At 46.9% G+C, this 25,520-nt stretch overlaps 2 protein-coding genes and 1 long non-coding RNA gene across 6 annotated transcripts in view; 2 read left to right on the top strand and 1 right to left on the bottom strand.

The window, feature by feature from the left end:
• Positions 1-705: 705 nt before the first annotated feature.
• Positions 706-15,040, top strand: ctns (cystinosin, lysosomal cystine transporter). Of its 3 annotated transcripts, XM_037249468.1 has the most exons (14): positions 706-908; positions 2,105-2,170; positions 2,245-2,323; positions 2,406-2,497; positions 11,703-11,764; positions 11,854-11,932; positions 13,105-13,195; positions 13,268-13,371; positions 13,434-13,571; positions 13,722-13,821; positions 13,904-14,023; positions 14,256-14,426; positions 14,569-14,686; positions 14,769-15,040. In XM_037249468.1, exons 2-14 carry the CDS (start codon positions 2,160-2,162, stop codon positions 14,909-14,911), a joined length of 1,308 nt encoding a protein of 435 aa, XP_037105363.1. In that variant the 5' UTR covers positions 706-908; positions 2,105-2,159; the 3' UTR covers positions 14,912-15,040. The 3 variants fall into 3 exon arrangements, with proteins under 3 accessions (XP_037105363.1, XP_037105365.1, XP_037105364.1); XM_037249470.1 differs by lacking the exons at positions 706-908; positions 2,105-2,170; positions 2,245-2,323; positions 2,406-2,497 and adding an exon at positions 11,125-11,377; XM_037249469.1 differs by lacking the exons at positions 706-908; positions 2,105-2,170; positions 2,245-2,323; positions 2,406-2,497 and adding an exon at positions 11,125-11,437.
• nfic (nuclear factor I/C) overlaps positions 12,976-25,520 on the bottom strand; it is a 51,902-nt gene continuing 39,357 nt past the window's right edge. The window contains exon 13 of one of the 2 annotated variants that reach the window (XM_037249415.1): positions 12,976-13,619. In XM_037249415.1, coding sequence (XP_037105310.1) covers positions 13,536-13,619 — 84 coding nt within the window. In that variant the 3' untranslated portion in view covers positions 12,976-13,535. Of the gene's footprint in view, positions 13,620-15,402; positions 16,073-25,520 lie in introns of those variants that run through there. The other variant, XM_037249416.1, reaches the window with a different exon arrangement.
• On the top strand, positions 19,265-23,608 carry LOC119121727. The gene is made up of 2 exons (XR_005097743.1): positions 19,265-19,300; positions 23,344-23,608. It is a non-coding gene; the product is annotated as an uncharacterized LOC119121727 (long non-coding RNA).

The raw sequence follows: 25,520 nt of genomic DNA, 5'->3' as shown, positions 1-25,520 counted from the left end.
CACACAGACACGCACACACGCGCACACACGCACACACAGACGCTTATTGTGAAATACTATTTCCAAATACAACTCGAAGCAACCCATTTAAGCACCACAGTAGAACCACGCTCGCAATACGATTTGAGACCACAGTAGTCTAGTTGGGGGGGCGGGTAGTGTTGCAGCACGTTACATGAGTAACGAGGTCGTCAGCAAAAGTGTTAGTTGCCGTACAGCTTGCAGTGGAGGCGCAGTGGGATTTCTTGGGCGGCCTGAGACGTGTTCTTGTTTCTTCTCGTGTCATCTTGTCGGTGAGGTCATGTGACTCAAAAAGTCGTTATTTCGCAAATCAAGTTGCAACAATCGAAACAAAAACACACTTGAATTTGCATACATGCAAAAATGCGCCCACGTCGAGCCATAAACCTCATCGCAGTGTGAACAAACGCTTATGGTCTGTGATTATTATGGGATTAGTGCCGCCAAGCGCGTGAACATGAGGTTTTTTTTTTTTTTTTTAGTCACACATGTCAGTGTTTTTGCAAGGCGGCTGCGTGCGGGCCACTGCGTGTGCGCGTGCGTGGGTGGCACACTTTTTGGGCAACAAGGGAGGCGCGTCCATTGTTTGGTGGCGTCCAATCGGCAGCCCAGTTTGAGCGAAGTGCGCTCGACCAATGGGCGCGTCCGCCGTTCGCCAGGCCCCGCCCACCTGGGTTATAAAAACGCGCGCGGCACTGAGAGAGGGCGGGTACACGCGCAACTGAGGAGTACCGCTCCGGCTCAAGTGGAAATTGGAAATCTTCATCTCCTCACCCTCGTTTTGCTGCTAATCTGCTCGACGGCCATTCTTGTTTGTTAACCAGACAAACATCAAGACGAAGATGGCGGACAGCAAAGTGGAGAGCGGCGGCGAGCTGAGCGCCAAGGTGAGACGCGCACGCGCACGCTTGATTAATCAAGATTTGAACATGCTGCAGAACAAGCGCGTGCGCGCGCACACGGTCGCGAGCGCGCGTTCTTTACCTCTTGCAGCATCTCGCAAATGTGTTAAGCATTTGGATTCGACATAAAGCCCAAAGATGATGATAAAGTGCGCGTGCGCGTGTCACCGGCGCGTTACGTGGGAATTGAGAGCGGATTTGGCGGTCAGCGTCTCTTAAAGTGAACACGCGCAATAAGAAGACGCGCGACGCTTTCTCTTTCGATTCAAACCGCAGACTTTATTTGAAAATAAAGCTCATCCAAATGTCGCTTCTGTGCATGAACGGAGGCGTGTATTGGGCTTGGAGGTGTTTTGCTCGCAGTGCTTCCGTCCTCCCCCGCCGCCTCACAGTGGCGGCGGCCTCTGGCAAGGCGGTAGGCAGGCAGGAGCCATCGGAGCGAGGGGCCCGGGGGGGCCGGACGCGTCGGTGCCACCACGGTGCTCAACCAAGCCGCGCGTGCTCTCACAACAGGACGCAGCATTCTGTCTGGCGGATAAAGATGTACCGGGAGTGTTTAGGGGGTCGCAAGAGATTTGATTGAAGTCTCCTCGGTGGATTTTACCTTTGACTCCACACGGGGGCGCCGTTCGTTGTCACGATGGATTGAGAAGGAGCAAAATAAAGCGGAATTGGGGAGTTTAATAAATGTCTAATGTTGAATAAGAACGTGGTGTGATTGACAGCAATGTCAGAAAATGTCACAACTGTTGTTGTTTACACATTCAAGTGTGAAGAGACTGTTGGTGGCAGGTGATATCTTTCAGCATCCTAAACCCAGTGGGAGGGACTGGAAGCATGTAGCCGATCTGAGCCTCGGCATGGGATTGGGAGCCCAACCTCTCCCCTAAACAGGAAACTTCCGGTCGACCTCCTAATCCAGGAAGCGAAGCACACGTTTACCTTCTGAATGATGTACTGTACTTCCATGTGTTTGTGTGTGCGCGTGCGCAACAATACATTCAAGTGGATGCAAAGCTGTCGGCGAACACAACTGTTGCGTTCAAGTTCACATGAATGAGTTGAGGGGAATTAATGTTGCGTCCAAGTGTTTGTGGACATCTGAGGTGCCTTCAGGTGTTGGCGACAGAAAAGGCCATCTGAGGCTCGCTAAGTGTATATGTGTGTTTATGGCCTTTCAGGAGCTGAAGGAGAAGAAAACGGTGGAGGAGAAGAACGGCGACGACACCACCGCCAATGGAAAAACTGTGAGAGCGGCTCCTCTTCATCATCATCTTCCTCTCTCAGCGTCACCCTCACTGTGCGTGCGTGTGTATGTCAGGACGAGGAGAACGGGGAGCAGGACAATGAGGCGGAGGACGACGACGATGTGGGAGACGAGGAAGAGGAGGATGGAGAGGGTACGCAGCAGTATCACATACGCGAACAAAAACGAGTTCATGTCGAAAATGAACTTTCCCAACACTGCGCGTGCATGTCCAGGTGAGGAAGAGGATGACGAAGACGACGACCTGGTCACACCAACGGGGAAAAGAACAGCCGAGGATGACGCCGATGACGATGAAGATGACGAGGTGAGCGAGAGATGGTGACATCGCGCTCCTGAACGGCTTGCGCGACTATTTGCCGAATGTTACCCAAAGAAGCAGAATCTGGTTAGATCCAGCTGACATCCGTCAAAGGGGCGTGTCCCGCATCGCTGAGCCGTTTGTTGCCGTTGTTGTCGTAAACAGGACGAAGTGGAGCGGAAGAAGCAGAAGACGGATAAGTAGACAGCAACCGACATGACGTCCAAACCTCAGTCCTCCCTTCTTAACGTCCAAAAGAGAATTTGTTTGTATTTTTATTTACATTTTATATTTTTGTATATATTGTATGGAGGTCGGCCATCTTAACGAGTACCAAGCGGTGCTTCGAATTCATTTTAACACCCCGAAAGTGTCAGCGTACACGAGCATCTTGCCGCAAGTCCGTGTCATACACACAACACACACACGCGCGCAAACACACACCCAGCGAGCGCAAAATACACTCAAACATGCACCCATGCAGGGCAACGGATGCGTTTAGGTACACCGCGGTGACGCGGCACTTTGCCGCATCTGTTTTTCGTGCTAGTTTGTCATAGACAAGCGGGATGTAGCGTGATGTCTAATCAGAATGTTTTCATGTCCGTGTTGAGTTGTTGGAAAATAAAGTCATTGGATTTTGTCCATTTGGAAGCATCTTTAGTCAGTGTGCTGTGGAAAAGTACTGAAAAAAGTTGCTGTTTTAGTTTTTATTCTGTGTTTTGTACATGTCAAACTTTAATTCCAATCTAGGCTACAGTGGTGCCATCTTTCCAAATTGTAATGAAAGGAAATGATGGCCCACCCAAGAAAAAGAGGGAACTGGGAGAAATCTTACCCTGGTCAAAACAATTTGCAGGCTTTTCTTAAATAACATTTTTAACGTAACATTCTGACAACGCTTTGGCGCGCACAAAAAGCAAACATCCGCTGGGAAATTAGAAAATTGCGCCTTAATTCGCAGAGGTGGGCGTTGTCTTGCGTGCGTATACCGCCCGGGAAGTCCAAAGTGTCTGACAGGGGCGGAGCAAGTGGAAGCTGAAATTCTCGCGATATTTGAGTTCACAGCAACACAAGAATCCATCTTTTTTTTGTCACGCACACACAATTACACCGTCATACGCGGGACTCGAACTCAGTGTCGGCACACAAGTCAGGCAAGTGTACCCCTACACCATCAGCGACTCTCGAGAATCCATCTAGAATTGTGCGTTTCTCCGAGCCGAACCCCTGATGGTCGGGAGCAACCTCAAAGCAACAATGCGTTTTGCGGCGGGATATGCGGCTCCGACGAAAACAAGAAGCGCCGAGGCCGGTGGAAACAAACATGGCGACACCGTTGAGCGAGTGCATGGACGCTGCAATTAATTCCCTTCTCGCAGAGTTACAGTTTCTGTGAGACTCGCAACGGGATCACCAATATTTGAGTGATGTTCCAGTTATTTATTATCTTTGTGTGTTCACAATTGTCAGGGTGATCTTTCTGGTGATTTCTTAACTAGGTTGGATGTATTTTTTTGTTAACGTTGATTTCTCCGACTGCCCAGAAAGGCACCACCGCGATCAGTTAAAAGAGAGGAAAGTGACGTGCGGACAGGGACAGATCCTCACAGTGGCCCTGTCATAATTTGTGTCCCCCTCCCACTTAGTTAGTTTACATATTTAAATGTTCAGATATTAAGATGTGATAGACAGTTTTTGCATGATTTGAATGAGGCAAAATAACGTGCTTTTTCTCTTGAATATATTGTTATAATAATTTGTTTCAGATGTACTGTAATTATTTTCTGTATAAAAATTTAATTTGGTGTTCAAAAAGTCTTTTTTAAAACTTGTGTCAAAAAAGCATTTTTTTCAAACTTGAGTCTTGAAAAGGGGGTCGTCTTATAATCAGGGTCGTCTTATATTCGGGCAGATATCGTTGCTTTTTGGTGAAGTGAATGAGTGTTCCGTCTGTACGATTAGTCTTTGAACGCACCTCGTGTCAACGGCAGAACGCGAATGAACTTACAGAAATAAAATGAAATAAACCCTTTTTAAAAATGAAAATTGACTGACGCAAACGTGTGTTCTTCATGTTTTTATTGAAAACAACCTAGTGCTGTCGCCGTACGGAATCGGTTTTTCGCTTTCCAAACAAGGCGTGCGCGCTCCCGCGGCAGGGGAAACAAATCTTCACGGAGGAACCTACTTTGGCACAACACTGGTCCATGGCGCAAAAAAGGTTGGGGACCACTGCTTTAGACATTGAAACCTTTATGGTTTGCGACGTTATATCGTCAGTGCCCAACCAGTAATTAGTTTTAGATTTACAGGTTCCATTTGGTTTAAACCATGAAAATTCTCTTATTCCCGAGTTCTTTTCCCTCCGTATATCTCCTAAAATCAGGTGTGTACAAAGTCCGGCCCGCAGGCCAAATCCGGGTCCCGGTCAGATTCCATACGGACCGCAGCTTCGGTCTATAATGTATTATTTATGGCCCACCTGCACTGTCAAACTGATTAAAAAAAAAAAGTCTTGAAACTATAATACAAGCTAACAGGGAGTGACCGCGCTGAAGCAGCTCCAAGCTGAAGTGGCATCACAACAGCGATTCTTCACGCGGGGCTGTTAGTAAATATTATTCAAGCAAGCTACAAAGTGGCCATGTTAATACTGTTGATGTTATGAACCTGTAGGCATGACACAAACTATTACTTTCTGAAAGATATTGTTCTAAGTTTTAATAACAGAAAACTTTGCATTACTTATAGCTCCTGTTTAAAATGTTCATGAGGCAAAAATAATTTTAAACTCGTGTAAATTTAAGGTATTTCATACAGTTTGTTCAATGTTATTTGACTATTCAGATATGAATGAAAGGCAGAATTTGTGTTTTAAGAGTTGTTCACATCTGCCTGAGTGGCTTATATTTGGTTATTTTGTCATTTCAAAAACAAAGACAATTGTGACAATGAAATTTGTTTTATAACAGTGTGTATTTGCATGAAATTTTTGTAGTTAAAAAATGTCCAAAAAAACTATTGGCCTCCAGGCCTCTTCACTTTATCAAATCTGGCACTCCTTGCAAAAAGTTTGGACACCCCTGCCTAAGATTATTATTCATCATAAACTTATTAATTATCGAATTATATTGGGGTTTCCCAGTTGTCTCAGGCCACCTATCTAGCCATTCGTCCGGGGTGATGTTCCAGTCTCCACCGCATATGACTTTATCAGTCGTATAACGACTTTTAAGTTCACCAATCACCTATAATAAACTGTTCATCATTTCCTCATTTTGAGTCATTGCTGTATCCATATACATTCAACAAAATCAAAATTATACCATCAATCTCTGCCACAACTGCCAACCAGTGTCCTTCCTTGTCAGTCTGATGTGTTATGACTCCACCAGGAAAGTTGTTGAAACAAACAGCCACTCCTGCAGATCTTGACGAGCCATGGCTGAACAAGAGTTTGCCTCCCCATTGATTGGACCAGAACGAATCATCTGCCTCTGTAGAGTGAGTCTCTTGCAAAAAAAAAAAGACAGTTGAATTGTTGCCCTTTACAAAATAAAAATATAGCTTTCCTTTTAACCAGCGCTCTTACGCCCCGAACATTCAATGAACCAAAAATAGTCCTAACATTAAACATGAATGATAAAAAAATATACAAAAAAAACAATGAAAAAAAACACACACACACACTAAACTAGGGGTGTCCAAACTTTTTGCAAGGAGGGCCATATTTAGTAACGTGAAGGGGCCCGGGGGCCAATATCTCCCGGGGGGGGGGGGGTGTGGGGGTGCTAGTGGGACGTCCAACGCTGCGCGTTCCCTTCTCTTCCGGGGGGTGGGGGGTGCTAGTGGGACGTCCAACGCTGCGCGTTCCCTTCTCTTCCGGGGGGGGGGGGGGCTAGTGGGACGTCCAACGCTGCGCGTTCCCTTCTCTTCCGGGGGGCGGCTAGTGTGACGTCAAATCAAACGCTGCGCGTTCGCTTCTCTTGGGGGGGGGGGGGGTAATCGGACGTCAAGCGCTTTGTGTGGCGGGCTCCATCTAGTGTGGAAACTGAGAAGTGCTCAAGCTGTTGTGCGGGCCACATTCAATTATGTTTTCAGAATTTGCTGCGGGCCAAAAAAAACTGGCCGTAGTTTGGACACCCCTACACTAAACCGTTAGGAATTTACTTCTACCTGGAAGAAAAAGAACTCTCAACCTTAGCTCTTAAACTGCACTAATGTCCTTCACCATTAAAGTTTCATATTTTATCCCAACTGCTGTCCACCTTCTCAAACACGACAACCTTCTATGTAAACGTAGGTGCCTCGAACGTAGGCCTGTCCTCCACCATTAACGATTCATATTCTATCCCAACTGCTGTTCATCGTCTCCAACACGACGTCCTTCTATGTAAGTGTAGGGGCCTCGAAAGTAGGCCCATTCCCCAGCTCTTCTTGCTTGCTCCACCAACGGCCACTGTCGTTTTCGCTCCCCCAAGTCTTCTTTCAGTAACATGTCTGCAAAGCGTATGCCTTCCGATTTATTGAAACTTGCGTCCAAGAGCTTTTTCATTTTTGTTTCCGACAGCGTGGGCGAGTGGGCGTGTCAAGCAGTGTATTTACACTGTATTTACATTACTGTAGTAGAGACTGCAGCAATGTGGGCGTCACAAAAGTCTATGAAGCCGCTGTCACAAATATATTCTTTTTCAACGGAGTCAAAAGAAACGAGTGAATCAAAAATGCTTAAGTGTTACCCATGCAACCAATCTGAACAAATAAACATTTCAAAGATACTGCTGGCTAAATGGCATGTTCATAAATGTCGATACATTAACCAGCAACCTAATTTTAATATAACGATTGGTCAATCCACAAATTCTAAAGCACACAAACCTTGTATTTGAGTGCTTTATTTCTTAGGCTCTATGTTTGACACCTACTGGCAGTTGTGTTTACATGTTCTGAGTTCCTAAGTAAATAATTTAAAAAGAAACAAGCCCGTCGCCATGGAAATGAAGGCCAGTTTTAAGGCTGCATTAGTGTGTCAAGTGACGTGCCGTTGGGTCGCTCCGGAAATGGCGTCATGTAACCTGAAACCCGGGCGAAAACCCGCCTTTGAGGCGGGGATGACTGATGGTATAGAGCAGGGGTCCCCAAACTTTTTCCTGTGAGGGCCACATAACCTTTCCCTTCTCTGATGGGGGGCCGGTGTCAGTTTGTAACAGAAAAAGTGTGACGATCGTAGGGGAGCTTAAAAAATTTATTGTTTTCCAGAAAGCCACATATACCCAAATAACGGTTATTTAATAACCCTTTCCAGGTTCTTTACAGAAAAAAGTCAGGAAACAAATAATAACACTATTAATGAAATAAATAATAACTAAATAACCCTCTCTGAGTTCTTCACAGAAAAAACAGGAAGTAAATAATAACTAAATAACTCTCTCTGGGTTCCTCATAGAAAAAAAAGCCATGGAACATTAACTTTCTGTTGTGCCATGCACAATCTTAACAGATAAAAGTTCAGCTCAGTTGTCAGAGCAGAATCTCTCTGACACATATGAGCAGTCTCTTAAAGTTCTTGTGTTCCTTCCTTATAATCCTTTTGTAGGTTCCAGTAGGCTTGTAGACACCGCTGTCTTTTTTGTTAAAGTTTGCTAGTGCGTCATAGTCTGGAGTAAAATTTGTTGTGGCAATTCTTAGGCGAGATCCGAGGTGTTGGTCCGTTTACCTCGATCTGTGACGGTTTGATGTTGACGTTCATGTGGCTGAACGTCACGTCGCGTACGTCGAGCCAAATTGGCCACTCTCTTTTAAACGCTCGGCACTGTGTCCACCTTGCTTTTCCTTGGGCGACTCATTTTAATGGAAGGATTCCAGGGGAAGGTTTGTGGGTGGCTTTAGCGCAAAACTGCATCTGAAAGCTCAGCGCGCGAATTACAAGAATGCTGTCGTCACAACCCACGCTCTAAATTCGGGACTGATACAAATAGAGCGCGAGTGCGCCATGTCCGTACTACTGAGTACGTACACGCACTTGTGAGTGTGCACCGAGCTTTCTGACACGGCTTCCGGTAGTAAATGCGCAGGCGAGCGCTTCCCCATCTACTGGGGAAACGCAGTCATTGCAGGCAAAATGACCAAAAAAAAAAGTTTAATAATACAATTTGTTCAGGGTTGGCGGGCCGGATTAAACGGTCCCGTGGGCCGTATCCGGCCCGCGGGCCGTAGTTTGGTCACTATACCACTCGCCTGTTTTGTGTGTGCGTGTACGTGTACACGCAGCCTGTGAATTAGAACATTAGGTATGTTTTCCTTGAAGTACTGCTATCACGAGTGATGGGTCGATGAGGCGTTTCGACACATTGCCAAACTTTGATACTGTGTCACTGAGTGCTGACATCTGCTGGACCTTAAACATACTACAGGCAACCTTGTTGACAGGCTCAACTGACACTGATTTGATGACCTAGTATATACATTAATTAATTTAAGTAAATATATTTTATATTGTATTCTTTCACATATTCATTTAAATTTAAAATATATTTTCCTTTTTCGTTACAGAATCAATAATGTGAACATGCATCATAACATGAAAATCTAAGTGAACGTGTTGTGAAAGAGGGTGCTTGTGCACTGGGATTTGTTTTTGTACAAATTTTTATTTAAAACAATAAGGTTTTCCAATGTTTTGAAATTTAGCCTGTTGTGCTTTTTGGACACAATTTCTCCAGCCGTTGAAAACATCCGCTCACACGGCACAGATGAGGCTGGAGTGCAGTGTAATGGGTCTTTTGATTGTCCCAGTATCTGACTTGGGGCTGCTCCATAATTCTTGATAACTTCCACGTTGAACCGCAAAAGATCAGATATTGTTTTTGCAGATCCATCCCGTTGACAATGCGCTTCCTTTAACGGAGGTTTGGCGCGCTTCCTTGACAGGCGATACTGCTGCTGTTTCGGTCACGTGACTTTCTTAAAGCGATACGCGCACCAACACAGGGCTTCGCTCTATGAGCGCGACACATGCGCCGACGCATCGGTGTTGCCGGACCCATCTCTAGAGCCTATCACTATTAGATTATTTATGAACAAAAAAAAGATCCCAAAATAAAAACAAACAAAAAGCGATTATATTGCTTATCATGTCATATCTCTTAATATCGTACACCAGGGGTTTTCAACTGGTTTAGTCCAAGGGACCGCCATTATCACCAAGAAGCAACTCGGGGACCACTGCTTTGGTGGAATATTATTTTATTTTGCACCGAACGAGGATAGCGCTGTACAGTCTATTTATTTGCATCTGTATGTCTATTTTTGGGAATCTCAGCTACATAAATTGGATGGGTAAATGATTCAAGATTCAAGAGTTTTTATTTGCCATATTTGAGCGTGCCAAACAAGGAATTTGACTTCGGTACATCACAGCCTCTGTTCAACATTTAGGTGACTAACAACACAGGACATGTGAAAAATGACAAATATTCTCAAACATCCCCTGATCTTAAACTCCCAGGAGGACAAGGAAAAACTCAAAACTCCAGCTAGGGGAAACGAGAAACCTTGAGAAGAGACCACAGATGGGAGGGTCCTTCTTCCAGGATGACCAGGCTGCAATGGATGCAGAGAGGACACATAGTACAAACAGTGTAGACAATTCAAAAAAGGTGTGGAGAGCAGGATGTTATTGCACAGCAATGACTCTGAGACTCTAAGAGTGGTGTGAGTTCATCAGAGCAACAGCCTGGGGGAAGAAGCTGTCTCTGTGTCTGCTGGTCTTGGCGTACTGAGCTCTATAACGCCGTCCGGAGGGGAGTAGTTCAAACAGACTGCAACCTGGGTGAGAAGGGTCTGTAGAGATGTTACTTGCACGTTTCCTGGACCTGGACAGGTACAAGTCTTGGATAGATGGGAGGTTGATTCCAATTATCTTTTCTGCAGTCCTGATTGTCCGTTGCAGTCTGAGCTTGTCTTGTTTGGAGGCCGATCCAAACCAGACAGTGATGGAGATGCAGAGGACAGACTGGATGATAGCGGTGTAGAAGGTCATCAGCAGCTCCCACGGCAGCTTGAACTTCTTGAGCTGTCTCAGGAAGTACAGCCTCTGCTGGGCCTCCTTCCGGACAGAGTCAATGTGGCCGGTCCATTTCAGGTCCCGAGAGATTGTGGTTCCCAGGAACTTGAAGGTGTCTGTGGAGAGAATAGTATTACTGCGGATAGTGAGGGGTGAAAGTGGTGAAGGGTCTCGCCTGAAGTCCACTGTCATCTCCACGGTCTTGAGCGGGTTCAGCTCCAGGTGGTTTTGGCTACATCAGTGGACCAGCCGCTCCACCTCCTGTCTGTACGCAGTCTCATCACCGTCCTGGATCAGTCCGATGAGAGTGGTGTCGTCTGCATACTTCAGGAGCTTCACAGGAGAGCCACCTGAGGAGAAATCGTTATCTGGAAAATAAATCAAGTATAAATAAAAAATATTTTTTTTTGTTTAAAACGTTACAATTATTTTCCATTTCCAATATCGCGGACCACCTGCAATACTGCCACTGACCACTAGAGGGTCGTGTACAACCGGTTGGTGGTCCCTGTTTTACACTATTGCGTAGGCAGTTGCCGTAGTGACTGATCTAAGCGGGCTGACCTTTGCGCATGCGCGTCTCAGATTGCGTGAGGGTCACAGATCGTGTATTGGTACCGGTATCTGCAGTGGACTTTGTAACCAGGTGTTAATTTCAAAATCATGAGGATGACTTTTGTTTTAGTCAATGCCAAAACGCGTATGTAAGGGAGCATCGAATCCGCGTAAACGTCCCGACCTTTTTTTCTTCTTCTTCTTCTTCTTTTTTTTAAACCTATCATGTGACTTCCGAACGCATCGGGAACGTCTTCCCTATGGTGAGTTGACACGCGTCGCTCGCTTGGAAATATCAACAATCTGCAAACTCATCTTTACTTGTAAAATTGTTTTTATATATGTTTTCTGACACGAGTCGTTGTGTGGTAAGGATGGTTTCTATCGGATGCCTTTATGGAGCCGAGCCGCGTTCGCCCAAACTTTCACCTCTAGCACTGGCTGCAGATTTGTGTTGTTTCTTTTCGAGAGACACCTGACTTACGATCGTTTTGTCTTTTAAGTTGGTGTTAGATGTGTGCTGACTTTGGAACGTTTAATGAGTTTGTTGTCTTGTTTGTTTGTTGGGTGTGTGCGCGCGTTTTGCAGCGCAGAGATGTGGCTCCCGCAGCAGCTGTTACTGCTGTTGTTGCTGCTTGTCGACACTTCAGGTGACTAGGCATTCTGCGTTTTCCCCTTGAAGAGCGGTGTTAAAACGAGCGTACGCGTGATGTCATGTCATCTGGTGTCTGTGCTGCAGAGTCACTCGTCTTGCTGTCTGTTCCGGAGGAGGTTACGCTCCAAGAAGGCACTAGTGGCAACCTGACTATTGCTTCCAGGTGAGGTGCGCATCAGCAAGTGTACGCCAACGGGAAAGGATAGCTTTGGAGATGGCCGCTCATCCTGGACGAAGGCGACCAACCGTTTTCCTGTTGGTCAAAGACGTTTTGCTCGTTTTTTGGATTCCTGGCGAGACGTCTCAGATAAACAAGTCGAGCGCTTCCGTTAGTAGATTGCTGACAAACACAGAAATCTGTGTCGCCGCGCATTGACATTCTCAAATATATTTAGAAATAATTTTCTCAGAACCCCTATGCTGATGTAGCCTCTCTCCAAATTGTTCCTGCTTCTGTGTCTAAGGCGAGTCGATGAAATGTTCCAAAATTGGATGTGGAAATTTGGTTTGATTGAAATGATTCCTATTCTCTATATCAGGGATTGTCAACCGTATCCGTGGCCCTCTAGTGGTCCGCTGTGGTATTGCAGGTGGTCCACGAAATTGGAAATGGAAAACAATAGTAACGTTTTTAAAAAATAAAATTGATTTATTTAGACTTGATTTATTTCCCAGCTAATTTTATCAATCATTTACCCATAAAGAATATGTCAAAGGTAGCTGATATTCCCAAAAATAGACATACAAATGCAAATAAATATCATGTATAGCGCTATCCTCCTCCTGTGCAACATAACATAATATTCTGCCAAAGCAGTAGTCCCCAAGTTTCTTTTTAGTGATAATGGTGGTCAATGTTCCCTCTAAGCTGCGCGCGTGCGCAATCGCGCACTGCCCGCACGTTCTCAGCGCACAAGAAATCTATCCAGCGCATTAACATCCCCCCCCCCCCCCCCCCGAGGCGAGGCGAACACGCAGCGTTGGACGCCCCATTAGCACCCCCCCCCCCGAAGCGCAACGAACACGCAGCGTTGGACGTCCCATTAGCAACCCCCCCCAAGCGACCTGATGTTGCTCACTGTAGTCCTCAGTTTGCTCAGGGAGCTTGTGTCTATGCCCAGATACATGAAAAATTAGAGGGAACATTGATGGTGGTCCCTTGGATTAAACCAGTTGAAACCCCCTGTTCTTGATAACAAACATGAATATTTTCTGATTGCAATTGCATTTATTTGCAGCAAAACACAGAAATGTTTAACGAGAACATATTGACTGCACATTTGACCATCACGCCCTCTAGTGGCAGGCGTGTGACTGGCTTGCGTGTGTTTGCAGTGCGGCGCTACCGCAGCCACTGGTCGTCCGTCTGAATGTCACCTACAGCTCCAAGAGCAACTCGTCAGCCATCGTCGGGCTGCCGGAGCGGGTAAGGCCCGCGCCGCCGCCGACAAGACTCCGTGACCCACCATCTCGCATGGCTGCTGCCGCCGTCCTTTAGGTGACGCTGCCTGCCGGTGCCACCTCGGTCAAGTTCACGGCAGCGGCCCGCGCAGCTGGACAAGTGACAGCGTACCTGCTGAGCAACAGCACAGACGGCTTCGGGTGAGTGGCGTCAGTGTAGGTGGCAGCGGCGCCTTGTGATGCCGGCTCCCGTGTCTCGGCAGCTCGGCACCCCGTCTGCACTTCCTGGTGGTCCGCAGCAACGCCTTGGCGCTGCTCAGCGAGGCCGTGGGCTGGCTCTACTTTCTGGCGTGGTCCGTGTCCTTCTACCCACAAGCCTGGGAGAACTGGAGGCGCAAAAGGTGTGACCGACCGTCACCGCGCATGACTGGGGATGTGGCACGACATGACTGCGGGACACAACACAAGCGTGTGACGTGACACACGATGACGCAACAACTCACATGGCATGTCCTGTGTGTGATGTGACCTTTGACCTGATGTCATTCCAGCGTGGTGGGCCTCAACTTTGACTTCTTGGCACTCAACCTGACGGGCTTCTTTGCCTACAGCGTCTTCAACATTGGCCTCTTCTGGGCGGGGCCCATCAAGGTGACGTGACGTGATGTCATCACATCACGTGTCATCAAACCGCGCATCATGTAATTTTTGCACGTCGCTTCCTCTTCGCCAGGAGGAGTACCTGCAGACGAACCCAAACGGCATCAACCCCGTCAAGGCCAATGATGTGTTCTTCAGCCTGCACGCCTTCCTGCTCTGTCTGCTCTTTGTTGGGCAGGCTGCCATCTACGAGGTACGCCGGCTGCTTCGCTTTCCACAAATTCTCTTCTCGAGCGTGGCCGGAGCCCTGTGCCATCTTGCCAACTGTGTGCCGAAGGCAAAGGTCGATCTTCTGATGCGGCATACAGTGTCTCTGCGTCTTGACTGGTTTCTGTGCAAGGGGGAAATCGAGACATGATGGCGGATCTTGTGACTCTGCATTGCCGGCGCAGTGTCTCAGCGTGAAAGAGTGTTTTGTCTTGCAGAGGGGGGCCCAGAGGGTGTCATGGACGGCCCGCCTCCTACTGCTGATGGGCTGGTCCTTTGCCGGCGCCACCTTCTTCCTGACTCTCTTTGGACGCCTCAGCTGGTTGGACTACCTCTACTTCTTCTCCTACATCAAGCTGGCCGTCACGCTGGTCAAGTATGTGCCGCAGGTCGGTTTGCCGCCACCCCCACCTCCCGCCCGCCGTCTTCCCTAGCAGCGTGAATCGCCAGAACATTTCATGGAACAAGGAATCGGGATCCAGCTGGGTCCGCATCCCAGTTGTTTGTTTTTGACGGTCACCTTTCCATCAGGCCTTCATGAACTACCGGCGGCAGAGCACGGCGGGCTGGAGCATCGGTACCGTGCTGCTGGATTTCAGCGGCGGCCTGCTCAGCATCTCACAGATGACCTTAGATTCCTACAACAACGGTCAGGGCCCCTCCTTCCCCATGTCCGCCTTCTTGATGTTGGCTCCGTCAAAGTCCCCTGATGCTTCTTTTCTTGTGTACAGACGAGTGGCGCCTGATCTTCGGAGACCCCACTAAGTTCGGCCTGGGCTTCTTCTCGGTAGTCTTTGACGTGGTCTTTATCTTTCAGCATTACTGCTTGTACCGCTTGCGGTACCAGGAGCTTGGCCGCAGCCAGACGGAGTGAAGCGCTGCCTGCCTGAACTGCAGGGCAGTTGCGCTCGACCGGTCGTTCATGTTTGGGCAAGGACATTCTTAAAATAAAGTCATCAATGATGAGGTTGTTTATTTTTTATCTTAAATTTGGTGGTTCCCCCCAAAAAGTTACTCAAACACTTTCTCCCAAAAATTAATCCTGTCTTCTCCGGAGGGAGGGGGAAGATTTCTTTGAAAAGAATACGCCAGGTGCACCCCGGGTTTAGGAAGTTACTATCGAGCATTATTTCAGTGAAATTGGTAGTAGGACGTATTGCCCTCTCTGCATCCATTGCAGCCTGGTCCTCCTGGAAGGAGGATCCTCCCATCTGTGGTCTCTTCTCAAGGTTTCTCATTTTTCCCCAGTAGGGGTTTTTGAGTTTTTCCTTGCCCTCCTGGGAGTTAAGATCAGGGGATGTTGAAAATAATTGCCAATTTTTGCACATGTGAAGCCCTTTGAGACTTGATTTAGGGCTATATAAATAAACTTGACTTGACAAAAAATTCTTTGCTGCAAATACTGTGAGTTGGATATAGATGAAGGAAATTGAGGGACATGTCAAACATGAAAATGTTTCATAAATAAAATTGAGGAACAAAGAAAATGACCACATTCTGAGAGGAATTTTACGGGGCAAATGTTTTATTGGTTCCCTGCAACCAGTTCGGAGTGTACTCTTCCTTCGGCCCGATGTCAGCTGACCCTCACCGGGATGGTGATCGTGTTGAAAATGGATGCATGAACATTTTTTTTAAATGAAGCAAATGGGAAAAAGATACTGAAGACTGACTAGTTTTTCTCCTAAAAATGAATGACTTTGCTCTTCAAACAATAAAACCAAGTCTCCCACCAACAAAATGTTGCTGTTATTTACATTATTCAACCTTGATTGTGGGTTTCCTCCCCATTCACGTGATCTGAGGTGGCGCTTGATTGCAAGTCACAAACGAGATGCATAGCAGGTGTGCGCCGTTTGTCCTCCCGTGCGACTAATTGATTGGCTGTCGCCGTTGCTCGACCCTCTTCAAGTGCGTTGCCTGAATGATGGCGGCTGTTGCTCACAATGGCCACGTTCCTCATTGCAGTTCTGATGTGGTGCGCCTCGGCTCCTCAGGTCCTGCCGTGGCGGCCGCCTTCTCCGGCCGGGGGTGACTTGCGGTGAAGACGGCGGTTGACGTGGCCATCCATCACATCAACCAGCAACACAAACATGGCTTCAAATACAAGCTGCATGAGATCCTCAGAAGCAAATACCAGCAGGTGAGCATTTACCATGACGTGAACTTTGAAGTTTGGCTTTGGCGAAAAATAATCAAACCTCCAGCGATGACTTAGAACGCGGCTCAGGAGTTATGGGCCGTGCATCACTCTCGTGTTGGTGGATGAGTGAATGATTGATGAGTCATTCAGTCCGAAGGGGGCCCGGTGGCTGCCACATGGATGTGTCACTCCAGCTGGTGCAGACCAAATGTCACTTCACGAACGCCAAGCCTCACAAGCAGTGCGTTCCCTTTCGAATGGATGAAAGGGCAAGTATTCCGTTCCAGTCCCCCCTACCCCAGTTGTTTAATGATGGGTTAATTATTTTCAGGGCGCAGTGGCCACCTGCAGTGTCAGTCTGGCAGTCATGTACGGCATGGCCGCGGTCAGCAAGTACTATTGCACCACCAGGCCAGGTAGACGCCCGCCAGCACTTGGCGGCCCAGCTCGGAGAAAGTGATTTTATATTAGAGTACACGCAGATTCACTGACTTGTGTGTTTTGATTTTTTGTGTGTAACTTAAATTGTAAATTGCACACCATCCTCTCCTTGCCTGCCTGCTCCTGACTGATACATTTAAAATTCCCCTTCTGAGGTGATGAGTTTGTTCTTTTTTTTTCACGCGGTCTGCAGAGCATAACAATGCGGAGATGGCCTGGATTTGCCCCGACTGCCCTGCGCTTTTACCGCTTGATGACCCAATGGGTATGAAGGCGGCCCACCAGATGGCACTCAAGTTACACGGCGAGGCCAACAACCAGAAGTATTTCACCTTTGTGGAAATTTCTCAGCTGACAAACTGAGTGATAACCGCTTTTGCTTTGGGCTCGCTGGATCACACGCCTCTTTTGGCTTTTTTCGTTTTGACACCATATTTTCCCTCGTGCGGCAGTACAGGCCAACTATAGGCGTGCTGACCTGGCTCAAGCTGGCCCTGGTGGAGACAGGCTGGCCCTGATGGAGACAGACTGCCCAAGAAAGGCCGTGAACACTTTTGCGCCCTGCCCCCCTCGCTGCTCCGATCAAGCTGTGAGTTGGCCTGAACGATGTCCTGCATGGAACCTTTCTCGCTCTGTTGGCTTTTGGGCAGTGCCTTTATCTGCGTCTTGCCTTTTGTACACATATGACTTGGTTCCAATTCTTGGCCTTAGGCGCTTTTGACACGCTCGTTCCCTATAGTGCAGTCCTTTTCAAATAGTGGGGCGCGCCCGCGATACCAAGGAACATGCTTTTTTTCGGCTGTACTAGATTAAAGGGTAATTAGACATCCGCTGCAGTAGGTGGGAGTGGCGGTATCACTGTAAGAGTGTGCGCAATGTAGAGCGCACGGAACATACGCACACACAGCACAAAGCAGGCGATAAAAAGTGCAGTGGGACACCATGGAAAAATATTTAACAGGGTTGAAAAGAACGGCGGAGAGAGCCAGAGATAAGAGAATTGAGAGTCACACGAAAGCTAAGACAAGGAAATATGACGAAGCGTACGTAGTGCTCGGTTCCAGTGTGACTACGATGGGAGACGAGGAAAGACCGGTGTGTTTACTGTGCCTTACAATGTTGGCAGCGGTATGAAGCCAAATAAATTAAGGCGGCACTTAAAGTCATTGCACCCCAATCACGCTGATAAGATGTGCTTGAGGTCTTATTGCCAACAATCATCCCACTTTGTGAATGCTACTTCAGTTAATCAGCAAGCACTGTAAGCATCCCACTTTGTGAATGCTACTTCAGTCAATCAGCAAGCACTGCAAGCATCATATAAAGCAGCGTACCAAATTGCTCAGTCCAAAAAAAAAACACCATTGCAGAAGAGCTTATCGATACTACCTGCAGCCGTGGATATGGCTCCGTCATGTTGCCTCATTTTGATTAAAAAAACCAGCACATTGTTTTATTCATTTTTGTTTTGTAGGTTAAAATGTTTTATATATTGTGCTCCTGAGTTAATGTTGCTGATTACTTTGATTTAATTTAATATAATGCATGTTTATTATTTTATTATATTTTTTCAGCATAAAATGGCAGTTGGTCAAGAATGTTTATAGTTTGAATAACTATAATTTATTTTTTGATTTCAGGCAAAGTGATGCACTTTGAATCTGTTCTGTTACAGACTAAAAACAATGTTCTTAATAAAGTTATTCTTTATTGTAAGTTGATCTTTCTTTTTTATTTCTTTTTTATTACTTTAATGTTAATAACATGGGTGGGACGCAAAATGTTTTTTTCTCCCTGGGGGGGCATCACAGAAAATGATTGAGAAGCACTGCTATAGTGACTGATTTTTGTTCTTTGAGCCGCTTCTTTTGCAAAGCCACTTATTACAACAGGCTAGAGCAGGGGTGGGCAAACTTTTTGACTCGCGGGCCGAACTGGGTTCTAAATTTGGACCGGAGGGCCGAACCAGGAGCAGATGGACGTAGTGTTTGTGTGAAGTAATATAAGCGACCTGTAAAGGTCATTGCATAAAAGATTTTGGCCTTTAGTAGGCAGTAAAGCATGGATATTCCAAACAAGTTTTTTGAAAACAAATGCATTTATTAACAGCATTAAAAAAAAAAAAATCACTAAAAAACTGCTATCAGTGATTCTCATAAAATACGACACTATTATTATGAATAACAGTCTCCATCACTTCAGTGCCTGCAGGTCAGATTAATGAAAAATGTTTATCTTATGAGGTGAACTCATAAGATAAACATTTTTTGATGTGATATCAAACAGCAAACATTCTGACCAAATATATCATCTTGAAGAATCGGTGAAAGCATACATCCAAATAAAGTAATCAAAACGGCAACACGGTGAGGGGTATCTGAACATCAGAGCAGAGTTTTAACTCACAAACACCTGGTAACAGAGGTGAGGAAACGGGAAACACTTCCTTAAAGTAAGCCTTAAGAACTTTACAGGTTAAGATTAGTCGCAAACAGGTGGTGCATCAATGTCCTTGAGCATCCTGCATTGTTTGAAAATGAGAATGGTCGCTAGTTTCAATCCCTGCTATGTGTACAAATCATATTCAAAATGTATTTTTTTACAACAAACTTGAGAGCCTCCCCTTCATTTTCAGTGGGAACAGTGTTGTTGGTCTCCCTTTTTTGCTAGTGCATCATAGTCTGGAGTAAAATTTGTTGTGGCAATTCTTAGGAGAGATCCGTTTACCTCGATCTGTGACGAGTTGATGTGGCTGAACGTCACGTCGCGTACGTCGATCCAAATTGGCCACTCTTTTAACATTCGGCACTCACTTCTTTTCTTCGGGCCACTCATTTTTAATGGAAGGATTCCAGGGGAAGGTTTGTGGGTGGCTTTAGCGTAAAACTGTATCTGAAAGCTCAGCGAGCGAATTACGAGAATGCTGTCGTCACAGCCCATGCTCTAAATTCGGGACTGATACAAATAGAGCGCGAGTGCGCCATGTCCGTACTACTGAGTACGTACGTACACGCACTTGTGAGTGTGCACCGAGCTTTCTGACACGGCTTCCGGTAGTAAATGCGCAGGCGAGCAGTTTCCCCATCTACTGGGGAAACGCAGTCATTGCAGGCAAAAGTTTAATAATACAATTAATTCAGGGTTGGCGGGCCGGATTAAACGGTCCCATGGGCCGGATGTGGCCCGTGGGCCGTAGTTTGCCCACCCCTGGGCTAGAGCAAACTGGAGAACTTTCATGTGAATTGTATCCTCCGCAGGTAAGTCTGCATGCGTCCGGCAATGGCACATGTTGCGCACAAAGCGACTCAAGCTTTGCTTTTTGTTCCACATGCAGAAGTCTGTCGCTGGTTCAGTGGACGTGCTGGAGCTCACATGTGGACTGTTGTTCCATCAAAGTCCGGAAGGTTTTGCTCGCAAGGCACAGCTGGGCATCAGCAAGTCCTTTGTCCACTCCATCCACCTGTCCATCCACCTGTCCATCCACCTGTCCATCCATCCATCCATCCATCCATCCATCCATCCATCCATCCATCCATCCATCCATCCATCCATCCATCCATCCATCCATTCATTCATTCATTCATTCATTCATTCATTCATTCATTCATTCATTCATTCATTCATTCATTCATCCATCCATCCATTCATTCATTCATTCATTCACCCATTCATCCATCCATCCATCCATCCATCCCTTTTCTGTACCACTTTGTCCCCATGGGGGTTGTGGGCGTGCTGGAGCCTATCCCAGCGGTCATCGGGCAGTAGGCGGGGGACACCCTAAACCGGTTGCCAGCCAATCGCTGTGTGGAGTCATACCATTAAGTTAAAAATTTTCTCAAACTTTTCAAACTACCTATCGATCTAAAGAAACTACGAGAAAGTGAAAATGTCTAATAGTTTGCCAGATGAGTCTCTCCCCCTTCAAGAAGGCCATCCACACTGTTACACTAGTTGTGTAAATGTGCCACACACCACAGGCACGGACGAAGTCTCAAATGGGAACCAATTACAGACGACAGATGAAGAACAGTCCTTAGCAGATTACACGAACGCTCAAACTGAAAGATGTGTCAAATGCAAATTTACTGCCGTATGATTTTCCTTCCCCGCAAGTTGACAATCCCATCAAGCCAGGAGACTAGGTCTACATCAAGGTCGTCAAAAAGAAAAACTGTGCCAGCCCACGGTGGGAGGGACCATTCCAAGTCTTGTTGACTACCCCCACCGCAGTGAAGGTTGCAGAAAGGCCCAGCTGGATTCACCTGAGCCACTGCAAGTTACAGGGAGTGCTGGACCCCTAATTTTGGAGTGGTGGGGAAGGCTGACTACAAAGGGGCTCTGTCGTTTAGGGTTGGGTGTCTCAACGTCAGTGAAGCAACCAACGATCCCCACTGACGGGCGATGGGATGTTCTGGTGTCTCTGCCAACCTGGTAGCAATTGGGACTCCACAAGCCAGGTGGATCCTCTGCTGCGTTGTGGTTGTAGCGTGCTATGGTCTATTGGCTCATCTGAATAGACCCATTGACAAGGTCAACCGAAGGAGAAGATGGTCACATGACGAAACCATGGGGACTGGTTATGGGACCCCAAAAACCCACAGGAAACCAACACCTAGTACCGGTATATTAAATTCACTGTGAGATCCCACACACAAGGGGTGCTATGTGTGTTCCAAACTGCCCCCTTCCTCCACGCAAGTTCACCTAGAGGCCAAAGTGATGAACGTCACTGAAGCGAAATGTATGGCCTCTATGGGAGGAGTTGGATATCAACACCGTGCTGTCACCGTCATTGATACGGACCCCTACAGCCCTGGGATCGCAGAGGGAACGTTTGATCAGCTCTTCTGGTTAAATCTCAATGTGACTGTTAAAAGACAAACGATACCACAAGTGGCCTATACAAAAAGGACACCTGGAATGAACTACACGTGTTACATCCAAGAAAATCAAAACCACATATGCGACTGCCCTCCAGGAGGAAACTGGATGGGTGCCTTGGACATTACCACTGAGTGCCAGGATAGAAGAGCTACTTCTAGTGGTGACAGCTCTCCAACCAACATGGCCTTATCATGAAACCTACTTCATACGGAATGGATGGTGGCTTTGTGGTCACAAGGTTTATCCGATGCTGCCTGCCAACTGGACAGGAGTGTGGGTAACAGACCTACAAGATACAGCATCATCAGCTGTCAAAGGCACACAAATCTCCTGGACGTCGACGCAGGGCTGTTACATCCTTTGATCCACATGATCCTGTCTGGGGTACGAATATCCCAGACAGTCGTAAAGTATGGTCCATTGGAGACAAAGTCATCCACCTAACCCTAACCCTAACCCTAACCCTATTTCCTTGGATCGGAGTTGGAAAAATGTTAATAATTTGTTTTGCAGAAGCGCTGGTCGGCCTGAACCGGAGGACTCATATCTTCGCTCAAGCCAACATATCTGTTTAGCTTTAGGGAGTTCTTATACTCCCTTCCTTTTCTTATCTGTTAGAGGCCCTCACTAGTTATGAACAGAACACCTTTGTTCTTTGTTTAGTTCAAGAGAAGTTCTTTCGCTTTTATACCTTGTAGTTTCTATTCATGAATTGTTGTTGACCGGGACAGTTTTTAAGTTATCCCATATTTACTCAATGTTTGTTTAAGTAGACTTCATGCAAGTTATCTCACATCTAATTAACATTTGTTGGAGTGTATACACGAGAGGTATCTGATTATTTACTCATTATTATTATTGTGTGAAACGTAGCAAGAAAGTCTAGAGCAGGGGTGGCCAAACATTTTGACTTGCGGGCCGAATTGGGTTCTAAATTTTGACCGGGGGGCTGATCCAGGAGCAGATGGATGTAGTGTTTGTGTGAAGTAATATAAATGACATGTAAAGGTCATTGCATAAAAGGTTTTTACTTTTAGTAGATACTAAAGCATGGATATTAAAAAAAAGCTTTTTGAAAACAAAGGCATTTATTAACAGCATTAAAAAAATATTTCACCAAAAAACTACTATCAGTGATTCTTATTAAATACGACACTGTTATGATGAATAACATTTTCCATCACTTCAGCGCCTACAGGACAGATTTATGAAATATGTTTATCTAATGAGGCGAAATCCCATCCAACAGCAAACATTCTGACCAAATTCATCATCTTGAAGAATCAGTGAAAGAATACATCTAAATAAAGTAATAAAGAAATCAATAGTATTGTTGGTTTCCCGTTTTTGCTAGTGCCTCATAGTCTGGAGTAAAATTTGTTGGGGTAATTCTTAGGATAGAGCCGAGGTGTCGGTCCGTTAACCTAGATCTGTGACGGGCTTTGTTGACGTTCATGTGGCTGAACGTCTTCTCACACACGTAGGTCGAGCCAAATTGTCCACTCTTTTTTAACATTCGGCACTCAGTGTGCACCTTTCTTTTCTTCGGGCCACTCATTTTAATGGAAGGATTCCAGGGGAAGGTTTGTGGGTGGCATTACCGTAAAACTGTATCTGAAAACTCAGCGCGCGAATTACGAGAATATTGACGTCACAGCCGACACTTGAAATTCGGCACTGATAGATGAAATTACTACGTACTCCTGAGTACGCACACGCACTTGTGAGTGTGCACCGAGCTTTCTGACACGGCTCCCGGGAGTAAATGCGCGGACATCATACTCTTTCATTGTTTTACAGGGACACGGCATCCAGGTTTGGAGATCGCAGCCGAGAACGAGGCTGCCAACCACCTAAGAACAGACTCTGCATTCCTGGGGTCACGGATCGGCCAAGGCCATGCGGCCTCGCACCACACAACATTATTAGTTAGCTAAACAGCGTTGCTACAGTCACAAGCTCCCCTCCCTTTAGTGTAGCAACGCCTCTTGTAACCAGGGCAACCCATAATAAAAAGAGGAGATAGCGGAAGAGGAGTCCAGAATTGGTGGAGGACTGTAACTGGGCCTTCTACGTAATTCTCCTCGCGAGCAAAAGGAATCCTGGTTGTCTTCTCCTCTTGTTTCAGTTTATAAAATAATGTCTTATGGTACTTAGACCTGACATTTTATTGGTCCTTCGAGCCGGATGCCAATACACCTGAGGATTCCAGCGCTCGTCAGTGGAGATCCGGAAAGACCGCGCGCGGCAGGACCTCCCTAGGTGGGGTCCTAGAATCCTTTTCAAGGGCTGGCTGTCTGCTCGTCAGCTGGGATCTGAAGGTTGAAGGCAATCCGAGGTGCAGAGGTGAAGAGAACCAGAGGGTGAGTTTGTTTTTGTTTAAAAGAATGGTGCGGCCGAGGGCTCGTCGTGCCCTATAAAAGTCCTAGGACAGAACGGAGAGGTCCGTTCTAAAGGTACCAAAACGGTGAGGTCTGTTGAAGCAAAAGGACAGAGGTGTCCAAGAAAAGTTACAAAACGGAGATGTCCGTCTAAAGCAGGGGTGGCCAACCAGTCAGAGACTAAGAGCCACATTTTTTACTGTGTCATCGCAAAGAGCCACATCATACACATGAGCACAAATGAACCCCCCCCCACACACACACAAACACGCACACACGCACGCACGCACACACGCACACACGCACACACGCACACACACACACACACACACACACACACACACACACACACACACACACACACACACACACACACACACACACACACACACCCCTCTGCTCAGCCAAATTTATTCACCCGCGTGGATGAATCTCAGCTTCCTGCAAGTTAACAGTGACAAAACCCAAGCCATGTTAATTGGCACTCCCCATCAGATCCATACCTGCCCAATAACAAGCATCTTATTCGCCGGTCTCACTATTCCCCTCTCAGCCACTGTCACCAACCTGGGTGTGAAACTGGACCCTCAACTCAACCTTGAGTCACACATAAAACACATCTGCAAAACCTCCTTCTTCCACCTCAGAAATATTTCCAGACTCCGCCCCACACTTACCCTGACGGATGCTGAAAAACTTGTCCACGCCTTTGTCTCCTCAAGGCTAGACTATTGTAACGCACTCCTCATTTATTTTCTTGTTTTTTATCTGCCATGTAGCACTTTGAGATTCCCCCGAATATAAAGTGCGTTATAAATATAATTTATTATTATTATTATTCCATATTAAAGCAGTGGGGAGCACATAACGTGGTTCTGTGGACGCAATAGGCAAGGATTCTCCACCAGAACTCTGGTCGAAGTGAGAATCACCACAGGATCTTTTTGTTATCCCACTGGAAACACCCGACTTTAGAAACCCCCATGGTTTTACATCCATCCATCCATCCATCCATCCATCCATCCATCCATCCATCCATCCATCCATCCATCCATCCATCCATCCATCCATCCATCCATCCATCTTCTTCCGCTTATCCGGGGTCGGGTCGCGGGGGCAGCAGCTTTAGGAGGGACTCCAGCTCATCCCGGGGGATCCCAAGGCGTTCCCAGGCCAGCTGAGAGACATAGTCTCTCCAGCGCATCCTGGGTCGTCCCCGGGGTCTCCTACCGGTAGGACATGCCCGGAACACCTCTCCAGGGAGGCGTCCAGGAGGCATCCTGATGAGATGCCCGAGCCACCTCATCTGGCTCCTCTCAACGTGGAGGAGCAGCGGCTCTACTCTGAGTCTCTCCCGGATGACCGAGCTTCTCACCTTATCTCTAAGGGAGAGCCCGGACACCCTGCGGAGGAAACTCATTTCGGCCGCTTGTATCCTGGATCTTGTTCTTTTGGTCACGACCCATAGCTCGTGACCATAGGTGAGGGTAGGAGCATAGATCGACCGGTAAATCGAGAGCTTTGCCTTTTGGCTCAGCTCTCTCTTCACCACGACGGACCGGTACAGAGTCCGCATTACTGCCGACGCTGCACCGATCCGCCTGTCGATCTCGCGCTCCATCCTGCCCTCA

This window comes from Syngnathus acus, chromosome 4 (assembly GCF_901709675.1).
Source record: "Syngnathus acus chromosome 4, fSynAcu1.2, whole genome shotgun sequence".
NCBI lineage: Eukaryota > Metazoa > Chordata > Actinopteri > Syngnathiformes > Syngnathidae > Syngnathus > Syngnathus acus.
This window is presented reverse-complemented; position numbering and strand designations above follow the sequence as displayed.